The sequence below is a fragment of the Psittacula echo genome (assembly GCF_963264785.1).
Source record: "Psittacula echo genome assembly, chromosome: 1".
In the NCBI taxonomy this organism is placed as follows: Eukaryota; Metazoa; Chordata; class Aves; order Psittaciformes; family Psittacidae; genus Psittacula; species Psittacula echo.
Window position 1 is genome coordinate 106,495,017 of NC_137735.1, and position 18,295 is coordinate 106,513,311.

The 18,295-nt window shown below is 37.7% G+C and overlaps 1 protein-coding gene across 13 annotated transcripts in view; it reads right to left on the reverse strand.

The window, feature by feature from the left end:
• PACSIN2 (protein kinase C and casein kinase substrate in neurons 2) overlaps positions 1–18,295 on the reverse strand; it is a 105,111-nt gene that overhangs the window by 47,619 nt on the left and 39,197 nt on the right. For 5 of the 13 annotated variants that reach the window (XM_080615580.1, XM_080615579.1, XM_080615571.1 and 2 more), the window contains 8 exons: positions 11,627–11,783; positions 10,679–10,914; positions 9,794–9,949; positions 8,538–8,713; positions 6,485–6,605; positions 4,181–4,305; positions 3,357–3,473; positions 2,248–2,444 (listed from right to left, as the gene is read on the reverse strand). The exons of 5 other annotated variants lie outside the window; for them this stretch is intronic. In XM_080615580.1, coding sequence (XP_080471706.1) covers positions 2,248–2,444; positions 3,357–3,473; positions 4,181–4,305; positions 6,485–6,605; positions 8,538–8,713; positions 9,794–9,949; positions 10,679–10,914; positions 11,627–11,783 — 1,285 coding nt within the window. Of the gene's footprint in view, positions 1–2,247; positions 2,445–3,356; positions 3,474–4,180; positions 4,306–6,484; positions 6,606–8,537; positions 8,714–9,793; positions 9,950–10,678; positions 10,915–11,626; positions 11,784–13,493; positions 13,806–18,295 lie in introns of those variants that run through there. 3 more of the 13 variants (XM_080615572.1, XM_080615569.1, XM_080615570.1) reach the window with 3 other exon arrangements.

Sequence of the window (18,295 nt, forward strand, 5' to 3'; positions counted from 1 at the left end):
GCACAGGCGTGAGTACATTTTAAATTGGCTCCTGCACGACCTGGTGAGGTTTTTTTCCTTAGACTTTTTAAGGTCAGTGTAAACATAGTCACACTAATACTTCAGCCTCAAAACTAAGTTCAACTGCAGCCATTCTATAACTCAGCTTCTGTAAGTGGATTCTTAGCTTAGCATGTCATCCCTTTCCTATGATTGATACAATCACGTAATTTGGTGTTATAACACACTTCAATGCTCTTCCTTCAAAGGAACTAAGCTATTTTAAGTTAAACATACGTACATCTCACAGTTCATACTCCCTGTACTTCGTTTTCACAGACCTCACTCAGAGAACCACTTGGTTCAAATAGTTTGATGCAAAGTCACACAGCTGGTACTAAAGCACCAGATACCTAACTTCGTATTTAACCATTACATCTCTGTGTATAAACATTGCATAGTTTTGCCACTGAAAGGCTTGTTACTGTAAACCCCTGGAATGCCACCCTATTGCTTTACAGGCACAATACACATATTTCAAAAGGATTAGCATACTTCTATCCCCTGCTGAGAAAAAGAAGCAGTAAAGTCTACAGAATGAAGAATAATCTTGGCTGCTGTGCATTCCAAAGAAAGCTCCAGATGTTTGCTTACTACTGTCCTTCTGTCAGGGCACAATTCAGCACAGTTAATGGACAAACCAACCCACTGCTTCTCTCCAGAAGCCTACAAATATCTACAAAGAAGAAAAGTCAAATGTCTAGAGATTTCACTACTGAAAAAGGAGGGAGGCGAGTGGAAGGCAGGAGCACCAACACCTGAGTTGTGGGGCTTTTTAGTTTAAACCACACAAACTGCATTTGTAATATGTTCTGGAAAAACACTGTTCTGAGCACCAGCTTTCTCCATAAGCAGAATGGAAGCCTGGCAGGTTCACTGATCAGCTACATCATCGGCTATTAACTTTCAGCTGTAACATCCATCTAAGACTCATAGTAGATGGTGCAGAAGTAGTGTACTTCTTGCAACCCCCATCTGAAAGGGAAGTAGAACCAAAAGTTATCCCAAACTCTTTCAACACTTGAATCCTTTTTTCTTCTATGGCTAAATCAGTCGTTACAGAAGAAGAGAGTAAATGGCAAGCAAACAGGAAAAGGGACAAGATCAACAAGATTAACTGTCTCATTTGCAAAACCTGAAGTTCTGTTTGCTTTTGCTAAACTACTCACATGCAATCTTGTTCTGGAATTCCTGGCCGGTAAAGTTTTAATATGCAGTTCCGGGCAAGATAGAAGAACAATTGACTGAAATTAGAGCTTGAAGGTATGATCAGAGCATAGATTTCACCTTTCATCACTAGAGGGTGCTGCCTACGGGCTGGCCGGATCATGAAAAACGAAGTTTCCCCACTTTGGGGACTGAGTAAGCTGCCCGGGCACAGCGGCTTGCAGTGCTAGCCCAGGCAAACTGGAAGGCATCCAAGCATCCAAGGCATGCAGCCATCGTGCCCTTGTGCCAACTTCGTATGTGTCAAATACTGTGGCATGCTTGTCTCCTGTCAGTTGCCTCTATTCTGTTCTCCTACAGCAGTAAGGTAAAAAAGGAATAGGGTATATGGCTCAAGGGAAATACATCATCCTAAGAAGGAAGATGTATAGTAAGCGAAGCCTAATATAAGATGAAAACAGGTAAAGAGAGTTACTGAGCTTAACGTTTACTGAGGGGGGGATGGAAAGAAAGGAAAAAGTTATCTGTCCATGGTTAAGTATTGAACCTTAAAAAGTTAGCACTGTAGGAAGCTGGAGGCCAAAAAACGGATGCTTCCAGTTTAAACAGAAAAAAAAAAAATCAGTTGATCAAATATTGTTTTAAAATTAACTGCTGTGTCTTTTCCTTTAAAAACAACAACTTTATAAAGTTGGGTTGACATTTCTAGACAGCTAAAAGCAGCAGCTGTTACTGTCACCAAGAAAGAAAAGGAGAAGACAGGATTCTATTAGTTCTGCAACTCATTTTGTTTAATGTAAAACTGTAAGAAAATCTCAAACAGATGCATCCAAACACATTCCAAACAGATTAGAAATCAGTGCTTCTGAACAGGGGATATTAAGCAGCACTATTGGGAGGGGGGAAGCTTAGGTAGGATATTGTGAGTTGTACATTCAGAGGACAGGTACAACTTCAGAAAATGAAAGCTGAAGAGAAAAAAACATTTATCAAAAGGAGAAAGGGGGAGTGGGGTGACTTAAATGAATGCTGTAAACTTACCAGCTTTGAAGCTGAGCTCATCTTGCTCTTGGCCCTCATAGTCATAGAGTGCACGTACTCTCACTTCCATTGCAGGAGAGGTATCTTCATCAAATGGATTGGTGTCTCCATTTGCATCAGTGGAAGAGAAGGGATTGTTGGACTCCTCATCAGACCAATCTGTAGGGTAGCCTTGGTTTTTCTCATAGCTGCTAACGCTGAAAACAGACTTTCAATTATTCTTTTTTGCTCTTAAAATAGGAGAATAGAAATACCACCAAGATACGAGTTCCCCTAGTTAAGCTTAACCTCCACTCTAAAGCAGAAAAGCAGCAGCATTCTTGCAATACATTTACAAAGTTAGAAAAAGGCAGAATTAAAAAAAGGTATCAAAGACAACCTCCCCATGAACTCCAAAAACTTCTCTACCAAGAAGCCTATATAATCGACAGGATTATTTACTCTAGAAGGTTAAAGGTATGCAGGTACTAGATGACAGGAATAAACTATTATCTGGTTTAGGAAAAGACATTTAAATTGCTTTGCAGAACCTTCCTCCCACATCTCTATCCACCTCTACAGTAGCCTTCAACACTTTTTGCATGTTGCAATCCACTAATAGAGAAACTTCATTACACTGCAACAACTTGATCATGTAAACGAAAGTTCAGTGTTGAGCATGCACATGCCATTTAAGAGAGTGGTATGACACCCCCAGTGTGTACACTGAAGTAACAGGCAGCTGTTTGAGAAGGTCCTAAACAAAAAGAAAGCAATCATAAAAGCAGATTTATTCAGCAAGAACACACAGAGCAGTAAAGCTCCAGAAGCAGTTTCAGTACAAAAACCTGTTGGTTTTAACAGTTTACAGGACTGGTAAAGGAAGTTAAAAAAAGCAGCAGCAGTTCTGTTAGCAACTGCCAATAACCCCAGTAGCTTCAAACCATAGATCAAGGCAACAGATATGGCATCTGTTAGGAAAGACAAGTTAGGTTACAGTGTTGCTTACATAACCGCTTAAAAGGACTTCATGCACTGACCGGCATAGTGTTACAGAAACCAAAAACAGAAAACCTTGGATAGAGAAAGTGCAAGTGTGAAAACAATTAAAAAAACAACATTTCACCAACTTTTTGATCTTATTGTCCTCCTTTTCACTGACAGTACTCCCAGTATCTTCTTCATCTTCAAAGGGATTGTAACTTGATTGTACTGACTGCACTGTGTTACTCTGGACACTAAGACTGCTAATTTGGAAAAGAAAGAGCATTATGGTGACCCTATCTGTTTTAGAGTAGAACACTGACATTGGCGTCCCACTATGCAGTTTCTTAGTAGACCCCTTCTCCAGGCAAAAACCAAAACCATAACCAAACAGAAACCCAAATACCTATCAAGGACAGCTTAAGACGCGAGAAAGTTCACAAAATCTCACATAGGATACATTCCTCCAGAATTACAATATCCTTCGTGGACCATAATTTCTTTTTCCTACTGCCTGCAATAAAAGGCAGTGTGATTTTTCTAGCCAGCTTCATTTCTTTCTACAGCAATTGATGTTAACAGTTTTATATTAATCATATCCCAAATACTGAAGTGACTAAATGTTTTGCAATCCAAGATCTTAAAGGTCTTTTCTAACATTGTGGATTCTAAGTTTAATTGTCATTTCTAGAGATGGGAAGAGAGCAACAGACTTAACTACCAGATTAGCTACAGAAAGTTCAGTTTCTCATTAAGTTTGATCACTTTTAATTACTGTTTGGTCTCTTTAATTAATTAAAGAGAACTATAAAATGGAGACTAATTCAAAAATATTTTATAAGCTGCACAATCACATCACAAATAACTAATATTCGGTCAGACAGTGACATTTTGATCCTATAGAGCTTAGTGTACTTGAAGATAACAATCCTTTCCGATTAGTCTTTTTAGGCATGAAAAAATTAAATACCTGCTATGTTTGTTAGGTTGCGAAACTTGATCTCCTGTCTGATTAATACCAGTTAGAGTCACCCCATCAGAAGCCTTCTTTTTTTCTCTTCTACTGAGCGTACGATTCAGATCTGCAGACCACTCCTGTCAATAAATGTAAAGCATGATTGAGAAATTTAATTGAACAATCACATTTAGTTTTCAGACTGAGTTATAGAACATAGATTTATACATACAACAACACAATATGAAAAAGATAAGTTTCTTTAAGTGTTTCAGTTATAGTTCTCATCTAGTTCCTACCCTAGCAATGCAAAGCGGTATCTGTGCTACTCACAAAATCCCAAGGTTACCTGTACTACCCTGCTTAGTATTCTGAACACCTTGAAAAGACTTAGAATACCAGCCCTCTGGCAGATAACTGGGGAAATAAAAGGAGTTGGCCAGTGCAGCTCTTGAAAAGTTGTACTGAGAGGGCTCACTGTTTTAAATAAAGACACGACATCTGGCTTTAAAAGGTAAATCTTACATTTAATTTAAGAAGGTATTATAACCTAAATTTAAAATGAGGCTTACTTCTCAAGAAGTGCTCCAAGAATGACCTATGAAGAAGCTAATTTTAAACTTCTGTATCACTTCTCCTGTCCCTAAGATTTGAGCCCTTAAGGTACTTCAGTCTACATTTTGTGAAACTTACTGTCCTTAAAAGCCATCCATAAGAATTAAGGCTCAAATCAACACAACTGTTGACAAGACTCATGATGCATTTGTAAAGTATCTCCTCCTTGATGTTCTGAGCCATTCAGATGTTTCAGAAGGCAGACAGACAGGCATGATGAAGCATAAACACAACTTCTACCTATCAAATCAAATTAAGCTGCCTACTTATATAAAGCAGGAACCAACAGAGAACAAACCAGATTCAAGCAAATATCCTATGCTTAGGCATGTTTGATCTCAGAAGCCTTAAAAATAAAAAACACACAGTCAGGAGATAGTTTGCTATACAAAAGATACCATTTGAGATAAGTATTTTTAATACTTAATGGGACACTAAGGTTTTGCAAGTTGCTGTTACTATTGGTTTATACATCTAGCACAGTCAGTCAGTCTTCAGTGATTTCTGGCTAACTTTTCAGACATACCTCATTATTTTAACTCTGTACAAATACATATTGGATTTCTGAGTTAGCACAGTTTAAAGACCACTGACCTAAGCATATTTGCAGTTTATAATGCAATCTCATATTCATTTGATCATGTTGTTTTGTTTTTTTACTTACGTCATCCTTGTAGCATGTAAATGAGAAAAACCAACTTGATTAGAAAAACAGTAACAGTATTTAATCTCTTAATTATAATGTTTATGAAAAAGGATGATAATTTCCCCACACAGAAGAAACTGTAGTTCAGCATTTCAGGCAAAGCAATTCTGCAGTAATATTACAAGTTTTATTTCTCAAACCTTCTAAACTGAAGTTGGTCAGTAGTTTAAAAACCAACTGCTATTTTCCATTACGGTTAATAAGGGAACAGTGAACACTCCAGAACTGATGCTTCCGCTCCATTAATTTAAACCTAGAAATTATTGCAACTAAACCCATGATTCTGGTCAGACAAACTTATCTCAATTACAGCTATGTGACACTCTCGTAGCAAGTTCTGCACTGATACATTTTGGTACTTCTTTCCTGTAGTAGTTAGCAGAATACTACTTAAAAAAACCTCCTTTCTTTTGAAGATGGCATTCAGCAATAAAATTACCAACTGGCCAAAGCTGTTCTAATATAACAACATCGAAAAAATAGTTAAAATTTATAAATATCGATTTTCAGGACTGATTGAAGTATTTATTTCAAACTTTTTCACCACAGTCTTTGCTGCCTACACTGTAATTATCTGTTAACAGCAAGGAGATTCAAACTGAAGACTGACACCCAAGGGGAGAAGTAAAACAGGATAACACATACAGCTGTCAGGGGTGTATCAAATAAACCATGGCATACTTATTACTTCAGTATTTTTTTAGGTTAAAAAAAACCCCAACAAACACCAAACAACAAAAAACCAAACCTCACTTTAGGAATTTTCTGTTTTACCCCTTTACCTTTAAGTATGTGTCTGATATAATTACCCTCAAAAAGCTGGGAGATAAGGAGAGCCTAATGGAAATCAAGAAATGAAAACTACTATAACTTGTAAAAGCAACAAAATTCACTGCCAGTAGCCTGAACGTAATTGTTACACCAGAAAGAATATGACAGAGAGCAAAGAGAAAAAAAAAAGACAAAACAAGTCTGGGTTTTAAGTACTGGGACCTTACCTCAAACTGAGGCCAGTTCATTGACATCCCTGGACCTTGATTAGCTCTAAACCACCGCAAGTCTTCAACAGCATCTGCTGTTTTGATATTCTGCTCCAGTTCACGGTAGATGTTTTTGTAACTGCAAAAAAATTTGTCTTCAGATTTAGAATGACATTTAGAAACACGGCAAATCCCCTAGTCAGGTTTAAAAAACAAAAAAAGTTTGTATTTCAAAGTTCACAGTAGTATTAAAAAAGCTTATAGCAAGACAGACTTTTTAAAACTCTAACAGACCTATCAATGACCTGCAAAAAAGGAGTAGCCCAACCAGTAAGCTTGCTGAAAGTCCACAAAGCGATAAAATCCTTATTTGCCAGATTTTATAATTCTGTGAACAATCCTTTAGAATTATGATTGTTGTATAAAGTAACTTCATTGTCTCTCATTAAATGTAGGATATACATAAGAATGTATTTAAATTACTGAATGCCAATCTTGAAGTTTTGTGAATTTAAAAGATTGTCTACAAGACAGGAGAAACTGTTATTGTGATAAGCCCATAGCATTCTGTGAAAACTCCTTTTTAATCCAATGAATCCATAAAAATGAAAAACTCAAACTTGAAATTAAATGGGTTAAACATTTTCCTCTGCAGGTATAATATCTGTATATATATAATATCTATATATCTGTATGCAGGTATAAGAAACTGCTTTTATTATTTTAGCTACTCTCTGATTTTACTAACTGTAATATTTAGACAAATATCAAATATTATAAAAAAGAACCTTACTACTTTTACTTATCTCTTAGTCTAATTGTTTTTCATTAAAGCTGAGTTCTCATAAGTAAAAAGTATTTTACAGAAGTCATGTTGCAGATGAAACTTTGATCCTCTGATCCTAAACCATGCACATGATGCATCTGCTCTACAGACAATGACTACAAATACAACTGCATTTGTATACAACTGTATTATACCAAAAAAAAAAAAACCCAGCATGGTGCAACACAGAGTTCAGAGTATAAAGAGGTTTTAACACAACAGCCACAAGGCTTAAAGGAAGAGACACAGAACTGCTAGTCTGTATTCAAGCTACAGAAATCAGAGAAAATCCTTCTAGATAGATAGAACCAAGTCATACTAAATTTAGAATTTGAATTCGTTAGTGCTACATGTCAAGGAGTCAAACTCTCTTAAAATATACTTCCAAATTTCTCAGATTCTATATATTGCTTGACTGCTTTAATACGTATACAGTATGGGTTTTTTTCTTCCCCCTCTGTTCGTGGCTCTTTGAATATATTTAAACAGAAAGGCTTGTATTTTTAGAGAGAGAATAAATCATTTGGAATGACTCACTCGCCATCGATTAAATCGACAATAAACTGGAGGTCTACATCTGTAGAAAATAGGGCAAGGCTATTTTCTGGAGTTTTGTTCTACACTTTTTTGTTTTGTTTTGGAGATTTGTTCTACACTTTTGTTCTTTGGAAGAACAAAATACAAGACACGCTTTATACATATGACAGTATAAAGAGCAGACTTTGAACTTAAGATGGACAAGAGTTCAGCAACAGCCAACCAACAGATCTTTAACATTTATCTCCTAGTTAAGATAATTCCTTCAGATTGAGATCTAATATTTTAACAATAAATGTGTTTATACTACAAAGGTCATGCTATCTTGCACAAACAAAGTCTAGTTTGTTTTCCAATAAAAATGCCAGATACATAATACTCCAAAATCCTCCTTTCCCAATCTTTGATCCAGCATTTGCTGATTCTAAGCTCTGAATCCTTTAGATTTTGGCATACATTTGATTGTAAAAATGCAACAAGAATGAGGTTTCTTGGCTAATTTAACACCACGTTAAATAAAACTAGCAAATGTTAGGAATAGATGCTAATCTGATCTTAGACAAAACAAAGAATTAAGCTCTTTCACTTACACTTTCAGCAAATTGATATAACACATTAGAAACAAACAGGTTCCAAACTCTACTTGAAGCATGGCTTACTTTTCATTGAAAACTATTCAGCATTAATTTTGAAGTTTTGCAGTTTTACCTTGCAACATTAGACAAGTCAAGGTGTTTTTGCACTTCCAGTAACACTTCTCGAAAGAAACGTAAACGTTTTTCCTCAAACTGCTGACACTGTTCAAATACCTGCTCCATGTTTTCCATATACTGAGGAGTAGCATTATCTAATTCTTTCAGTGATTTTTCATACTTCTCTTTTGTCTAGTGGTGGAAAAACAAACTGTTAGCAATATATTTTATTACTATCCTACATAACAGACTTATCAATGTAGTAATGGGCAAGATTTAGATCAGAAGTTCCTAAAATGCATTCGCTTTTCATGACCACTGTCCCTATGCTAGGTCATAATAAGTTATTTACCAAAACTGCGGAATAGTTACAATAAAGCTCTAAATCTTGGCTTTTTAAGAGAAACCATGACAAATGTTGACGTAATACTAAAGATAAAATCCAAGAATCCACAGAGCAAATCAGCAGGCAGTCTTTCAAGTTACAGGTTGCTTACTTAAAGTTCTCCAAATAACTCCCAAGTGTTATCTTTTCTCCTTCAGTATATTTACATAGTCCACTGTAAGTTGTGACAAAAAACCCAAACACTGTATACATCCCTGTGAACATAAATTGCATCCCTGCAAGCTCAGTTAACAGACAGAACCTCAGACGCTACCTAATTTACAGAAATAAGTCAGACAGGCATAAAAAGATTCCACACGATATAACATCAGTCCTTTGGATCACCGAACAGCATTCTCAGAGGGAAAAGATGTCTTTGAAGAAAGTCACTCAAGAAAAGCCTCTCTGTACCAGCCTGCTGAGAATGAATGCAATAGAACAGCATGTCATAAAGTGTATTTATTTATTTATTTAAATGGCTATCAGCTTTCCTAAAAAATAATGCATTCTGCAGTCAAGAATGGCTACAAGCTGAGATGCTGTCAGCAAAGTTTAAGCACCTATCTCATCATCTCGAGTGAAATAACTCAACCCTCACAACTAAATGAGTAGAACACTGCCCCAGAAGTTCACTGTCTTGCTCCATTTTGTTCCTTGCTGAAAGTATTAACATGAAAGAGAGGCAATAAATTATTAATTCTTCACAGAAGAACTTAGCAATAAGATATGCTTTGGAGAGAACACTATAGTTTAGTAAAGAACTAACTGAAAGTGAGCTACACCATAGTCCATGGCAAGTTCAGGAAGGAAAAAAAAAAAGGCTTAAATATGCACAAACTATAGGTTAAAATGACTGCATACAAATGGTATGTTAGTATACAGTATACCTTTAGTACATCTTGTTTGCTTCTCTCCACTTTGTCTTGTAATTTCTTAAGTTGTTCAGGATTTAGTGCTGGATCTGCTTTGCTGTTTGTTTCCCTGGATATAGCCAGTTTCTCCTCTTTGCAGGCCGCATGGTACGCTTTCTTTGCTGCTTCCACCTAGAAAGTCGATTTGATTTATTTGCATCTGGGACAGTTTATACAACAACCATCAACTGAATCTTTTAGCCTTATAATCATGTTGCAATGCCTAAGTGTCAGGTTTTGTTTAAGGATGTTCTCTCTCTTTTTTTGGGATATTTTTGTTTTTAATTTAGGCCAAGGAACAAACAGTACACAAGAATCAACATAAGAAAAGCACTGCAGTACTTATGAATTAGCATTCTCTCACCATAGAAAAAATGTCATTCATACAGCTTAGAGAAGTGTGGAACATTCTCAAGAAAAGGTTTACAGAGAGCCCCCACCAGAACATTTTTCCTGATACCCACGTCCTCCTGCTTCCCTTCTTCTATAAACCTGTTATTTAAGAATAATACTATATGACACTGGAAAAAAAAAAAAAAAAAAAAAAAAAAAAAGAAAAACCAAACACAAACACTTTCCTCCTGCACATTTCTTTGAGCAATTTTTAACTTTGAAATGCATGAAATCAGATACTGTTAAAATGATAACTTAAATTCCACTTTTCCCAGATTTTCACTGAAGTCACCAAGATTAGGAAAGACCAACAGAAAAATACTTATTTTCAGAAGAGGACAGAAAGCAAGAGATCTTTTTAAGAAAGGAGGGTCCAGCAGAGAGAATAGGGAGTGTACTCCCTTGTAGAGATTTGAGACATGAATATATTGTAACACAGGATATCTAATACGTAATCTACTGCTGTACCTCTTTCAGCTTTTTTGCCCAAGGTTTCTGAGCTTTCCTAAATCCATCTTCTGCTTCTTTGGTTTCCTTAAATCCTCCCATCATTTGCTTATGAAAGGCTTCCTTCTGCCAGTTCTTGATTTTTTCAAAGTCTTCATTCATCAGTGAACCTTTTACTTCTAGATGTAGTTCACTCACTTTTTCAGCTTCTGACATAAAAGCACACCAAGCCCTTTCTACTGTTCCATACTGTGGGCCTAAACACAACAGAAAGTGTCATTCTCAGTAACCATACCCACATGGAACTTATATTCCCAAGAAACTACCTGAAGCTATTGATTTATATTCACTTGTAAACAGCAATATTGATGCAAACCTATAAAATGGAACAGTTCCTTTTCCGATAAATTCAGAATCTTACAAATTTTTACACCAGAACAATATTCATTTAGCCTGGCCTCCTTTTCCCTGTTACCTCCTTAATGAGCTGCCTTCAGTTTCTCAACATGGATAACCAGGAAAGGACAAACTATTTCAGAATATATTAAAACGCTGTCAGATTAGCCTCCATTAGAGCAATGAATATGTCTTTTATTACTAGTCTTTCCCTCACAGCCACTGCCCCCCTCATTATTCAGATACACTTTCAAACTGTGTTCTATACCAGCAGTTACCTAGTAGAAACAGCTGCTTCTCCAGCTGGATTCCAGAACTTAATCTATGTGGATACCTCAACACTGGAGGCAAGATTCATCTGCTTCAGTAAGAAACAAGCAAACCAGCAAAGGAGCAGGGCTTTGTTTGTTTTAAATCAATAAAAGCTTGGTCATTTGTCATATTATTAAGCCTTTTGCAAAGGCTCAATTACAGGCTAGAAAAGCACACAATTTCTACATTGTACTTACCAAAATAAAGACACACAGAAACCACTTAAGAAAGGTTTCAGAGTTCAAAATCAGAATACATTACCTTTTTCCACAAGTTGTTTCCACCTTTTTGCCCATTCTGTAAGCTGCTGTGCATAGACCTTCTCTATTCGAGCCCGCTCATGAATACAATTCATAAGATCATTGCAAAGTCTGTGACCGTCATCGATCCGTTTTACTGTTCGCTTATAATTTCCAACCTACAAAGAGATAAATACTGAACAATTCCTGCTTAAAAGCTCTGAAAATAAATCTCCAACACAAATACTGTTACCAAGGAGAAGATAATCTACTAGCAGGAATTAATCAATTAGAGCATAAGGTGTTTTTTAATCAAACTTAAAACCTAACTGAAACAGTACCAGAGAGGCCACAAGTTCTGTGAAAAAGTTGTTAATTTTATAAGTGAAAACTTGTTTTATTAGTCCTGCAATGTAATTATGGGCAGTGATCACAATTGTTCTGCATTATTATTGCTTGGTAATGTTTTAGATAATCAAGATATTCAACAGAAATACATTTCCCTCTTCCATGCTTATTACTAAGTACCTAATGCCTTACCTTTATGGGTTTAATCTTTCACGATTAATAAAATTGCAAAGACATGCAAAGGAGTACTGCAACATCTGTCAAGCATAATAATAGATTCTGTTTAAGAATGCAGTGTGAAAGAAGCATAACCACTGTATATACAGCAGATATCGGATATGCCCTTTGTTACAGCTGGGCTTCACTGCTGACAAACCAGATAGCAACTATTTCATAAAATCACAAAACGGTTTTCATTGGAAGAGACCTTAGAGATCATCTAGTTCCAACCCCCCAACCATGGGCAGGGACACCTTCCATTAGACCAGATTGTTCCAAGCCCCTGTGTCCAACCTGGCCTTGAACACTGCCAGGGATGGGGCAGCCACAGCTCCTCTGGGCAGCCCATGCCAGTGTCTCACCACCCTCATACTGAAGAATTTCTTCCAAATGTCTAATCTAAGTCTACTTTTTCAGTTGCAAATGTATACTGTAGTTTCTAATGTGGGAAGATGGTGACAGCAATGACATGGAGCTCCCATACCCAGAATTAACTTGAAAGAGGGGGTAAAAGAGAGAGGGGGGGTAAAAGAGAGAGGGGGTAAAAGAGAGAGGGGGGTAAAAGAGAGAGGGGGGTAAAAGAGAGAGGAGGGTAAAAGAGAGAGGGGGTCAAAAGAGAGAGGGGGTCAAAAGAGAGAGGGGGTCAAAAGAGAGAGGGGGGTAAAAGAGAGAGGGGGGTAAAAGAGAGAGGGGGGTAAAAGAGAGAGGGGGGTAAAAGAGAGAGGGGGTAAAAGAGAGAGGGGGTAAAAGAGAGAGGGGGGTAAAAGAGAGAGGGAGGTAAAAGAGAGAGGGGGGTAAAAGAGAGAGGGGGGTAAAAGAGAGAGGGGGGTAAAAGAGAGAGGGGGGTAAAAGAGAGAGGGGGGTAAAAGAGAGAGGGGGGTAAAAGAGAGAGGGGGGTAAAAGAGAGAGGGGGGTAAAAGAGAGAGGGGGGTAAAAGAGAGAGGGGGGTAAAAGAGAGAGGGGGTAAAAGAGAGAGGGGGTAAAAGAGAGAGGGGGGTAAAAGAGAGAGGGGGGTAAAAGAGAGAGGGGGTAAAAGAGAGAGGGGGGTAAAAGAGAGAGGGGGGTAAAAGAGAGAGGGGGGTAAAAGAGAGAGGAGAGAGGGGGGACGAGAGAGGAGAGAAGGGGGACGAGAGAGGAGAGAGGGGGGACGAGAGAGGAGAGAGGGGGGACGAGAGAGAAAGTTGCTCAAAGTACAAGCTACAAAGCACAAGCTACAAAGCACGAGGATATGGAGAAAAATGCACACTACATAATGAGATTTCATTATTTAATTAACAACTCCCCTTTCATTTGTGCATATACACCAACATGGAAACACCAACCTAGACAACTGAAGGGAAAAAACCTGATACTGCTCCCAGAAAAATATTTCTGCTCATTTCAAGGTCACTTGGGTTGACTTTGTAAACATTAAACACGACGTAAGAACTTGGTTAACAGAATTTGCACAGCCTATTAAATATCACATTCTTATCTGCCTTAACCACCTGACTGAAAAATAAAGATTAGCAATAAGGCCATAGCTTAAATGTTCAAATACTTCAAGCATGTTTGTAATTTTTACATTTGAATCATATCCAATTCACATCTTAAACACAGGAAACCACCCAACTTCAGGTCTGCATTTATTCAGAATTTTGTCAGCAGATTTTCCTCAAGCAGATGGCTTGGATGTACAACTCCTCAAACTATATAGGGAAATACCTGTAAGAGGGGAAAAAAGCCTGTATTAAGTGCTGGGAAAATAAGTGACTGCTGATAAATACAGGCATATGTTAGGACTCCTCATCAAAGCTGGGGGGGGAAAAGAAATTGAAACCTGTAATAACAGGACAAAAACAATTCCTCAGTTTTTTTGAGACAGTGGCTTTAAAGGATTCATTTGGGCATGTTTTTGGTTTTGGGCTAGATCCATTTCAACAAATCAAAGAAATTTAGCTAGCATCTAAGAAAAATGTTAGTTGACAGTCACTGATCTGTCTAAATCATGTTAAGAAAAAATAAATGTACACACACAACCCCTGTTTTTAAACATAATTCACAGTATAAGTGAAAGTAGGAAGCTATCAGCGTCACAAGAAGCCGTCACCAAAAATCAACACAGTCAATGCATCCATGTCAAAACAGATTTTCTCTGGTAACAAGAAAGTATGAAAAATCACCTCTGATTTTCAGGGTAAATAGAAATTAAGGAGGCAGTTTTAAACTAGCACCATATGCTAAGAAACATACATATGTAAACAAAGCATTAAGAAAATCAGGTACCTCAAAGAATACTTTCTAAACCCAATCATTCATCCGCTCAAAATCACTCCAGCTGTAGATTCACAGCCAAGCAGACTGTTAAAACAGGTTATGCTAGCTTGGCACAACTACTGAAGCATAAATTTGTGTCTCCAGTTATGTGCCCAGGGATTTATGTCTGTAGCACGAACATTTCCTTTCATAAATCTCCACTATTAAATTAGCATTTTAAATACCAATATTGAATGTGAACTGGCTGCCTCATGGTATCTTTAATGCTTTAATTTTGTGATGTGTGAGCAAATTCTAACCTCATGGTAATACCTAGCAGTTGCTAAATCTCAGGCAGGTATTTTGAGAACTGAATTTAGCCTACCTATCATGGTCCACTCACTATTGTCACATAAGGCCACGCATAAGACCAGGTCAAAAAGAACAGCATGCAAAACACAGATAATTCACCCATACTACCTCCTTCTCAGGAGGACTGAAGGAATTGGCATTATAGAACCAGTATAGAGAAGAACCAGGCCTACAATACTACAAAATGACAACCCTGTATTCCAAACAAAGCCTTTATACTAACACTTTCAAGCAAACAACAATGTTCACTTGCTTTATGAAACAGTAGTTTAAGGCATGTTGGGCATCACATTCAACTTTCATGCCCCAGGAGGAAACTTTGCAGCATTTTCCTGTGTTTCATGACACAGAATATAGGTTATATACTTTGCATTTAACATTTTAAAATGCTAAAATGTTAAATAAACCTAGTGGTTTATTTAAAAAATATATTTTAAAGTTATGGATGATGCACGGAGAAAAAAACAAACAACAAAACCACTTTTTTGAGAAATGGAATGTGCAGCCTGCCACTGCAGGAGGCAGACTTGAAGGTACAAGCGCAGAAGGTATTTAGATCACAGAGCCAAGGGAAAAGAACTCTAGTCTTCATGCAGCTAAGGAACTACTAGATTAACTATAGTTAAGTTAAAAGAATTAAATTCAAAGCCTATAAACACACTAAAGACGCAATGGATTCTGAAGAAGAACATGACTTAATACATTGTTTTATTCAAGACTATTTGCTCCAATTCTTGAGGTAGACTGCAATCATTCTGGAAGAGTTCCCCCTTCACAAGAAGTATGTGAGCTGAAGCAAAAATGACAGTCTTTTATTTGTAGCAAATGAGCAGGAAAAATGAAAATAAGAATATCCTGTTTCAGTCAGAGCCATATTCACATAATGCCTTCCAATTTCCACATTTCTCAACTAGCACTGTACGTGAACATAGAATTTTGCCAGTTAGGATAACTTTCTGATCATTCTGAGCATTGGGCTCTTTCCTGTTAAACAGACGGCAGACAACTAAGATATGAAGTTATAGTTTCCTTGTTCTACAAGTGAAACATTTGTTTCAAGAAGTGACCAGCAGGTCGAAGGAGGTGATCCTGCCCCTCTACTCTGCTCTTGTGAGACCTCACTTGGAGTATTGTGTGCAGTTCTGGTGTCCTCAACATAAAAAGGACATGGAACTGTTGGAACAAGTCCAGAGGAGGGCCACGAGGATGATCAGGGGACTGGAGCACCTCCCATATGGAGACAGCCTGAGAAAGTTGGGGCTGTTCGGCCTGGAGAAGAGAAGGCTGCGTGGAGACCTCAGAGCAGCCCTCCAGTATCTGAAGGGGGCCTACAAGGATGCTGGGGAGGGACTATTCATCAGGGACTGTAGTGACAGGACAAGGGGTAACGGGTTCAAACTTAAACAGGGGAAGTTTAGATTGGATATAAGGAAGAAATTCTTTACTGAGAGGGTGGTGAGGCACTGCAATGGGTTGCCCAGGGAGGTTGTGAATGCTCCATCCTTGGTGGTGTTCAAGGCCAGGTTGGATGAGGCCTTGAGTGGCATGGTTTAGTGTGGGGTGTCCCTGCCCATGGCAGGGGGGTTGGAACTAGATGATCTCAAGGTCCTTTCCAACCCTAACTATTCTATGATTCTATGATTATAAACTTTCTTACAGTTCCAAGAATAAGAGATATTTAAAACCTATATCCAGCTTTCATTCAGCATCAACACCTGACCCATCTGAAAGACATTTTATTACACAGTACCACATCCAGTTGCTGTTTGTCCTTAGTTGACAGAAACACGTCAGAAGGAAATCGCCACAAGAGTTTATTTCTTCAAAATACCACTCTAATGGTCACTTTGATGCAATCAAGGAATTCTGTGAAAATTGTGATTCAGTTTTGTGTCACCTCCCCCTCCCCAGTTTGAGTTAATCACCAGCTTCCTCTTTTCCACTGGGGAAAAAAAAAACCAACAACTGAGCTTTGCTGTTAATAAGCTTTGGTTGATCCTATTTTGCCCCATTTATTTCTTACAGACATTACAGATGCCTTCAGATCTCCATTTTGCTTAGCCAAGAAAACATCCCTTCTCATTTTGATATTTCCTCTCATGTACAAAGACAGTGATGTCATCTCAAATCCTTTGTCAAATCTCAGATTTAGAGTATCTAATAACCAGAATAGAAACACACAAGCACACTGTGATGAGGCAGTTAGCATCCTTTGTGACCACCAGTGCAATAACATAACCAAGCACTGTTGCTGATACCATCTTTAGTGGGAATATTTAGGAGCTTACAACCTCGTTATTTTACAATTTCACAGCCCTAAACACAATGGGACGGTAGTCTTAAATTATGTAGGCTCCTTTACCTCAACTAATAGACTTTTTTCTTTTTAGCATATTCATAGAGCAGAGTAAAAGCCTATAAAGAGTTAAACACACTTACATCGAATGAAAAAATCAGAATATTTCAATTTATTAGCAGCCCAGAAGGTGGCAAACATTCAGCTATTGCTAAGCTTCAGTCAGTTAATTCAATGTATCATGATAATCCTTATAACCACAAATATTTCAGGAGTTTCAAATGCCTGAAGAAATATTTGATGGCATCTCTTTCTCAAAGTTTGCCTAGTTTATTCATAACTAGTCAGCCTTTATGAACTGGAACCATGAGAAAGAAAGTCACCACAGCATACAAGAGAGTTGGGTTTTTTTAGGGAGGCAAATATTCACAGGAAGGAAACACAATAATGAGCATTGAAGGCTCATAGACAAACCCATGAATACTGATGGCCAATATGGGGACACACTACTTCCAGCATTCCATTTGACAATGAGCCCAGTTTTTTTCCAGCTATGTCAAAAACAAGGTTTCCAAACACTCCAACCAGCATTAACATTTGTAATACTGTGGGGTTTTTAATTAAGTAGAATTATCTTGGTGCATAATTAGCACGTATACAGTCCAAATACCTATGAGTACTATCTCTTATGTACATTTTCCTCTATACATTCACCACTGGTTGAAAGAAAAATCCTGAGGAAGGTCTTAAATTCACAAAATCTGAAGCCAAACATACCAGTAAGCAAACACCTGGTAATGTAAATGGAGAATATTGTTGCTCAATATTAGGAGGAAAAAAAAAGCATATGAGATGACAGGAATCTACTATTGCAGAGTCCAAATATTTTTAAAATGAAAAAGCAAAACAGAACAGTGTTTCATTACCAAAAAGCATTCACTGACAAGTAACTGAAATTCCTCAACACAGGAATACCTTTCCAGTATTCAAGAGTGAGTTTTGGGAGCTTCTCTCTCAAATTCCCTGCATCTAACTCCACTCCCCCTCACCAAATAGACACCTCATGTAGATACTGGCTGACAGTAGTAGGTATGAAGCACTGGTACTGGGAGTACCAAATGGGCAGGATCAAGACCATCTAAGCAGCCATAGGAGGCATGTCCCAGATCAGCTGCTTCTGCTATCCTGAGTTTTGGGTTTGGGCCTTGCTTTGGGGTTTGC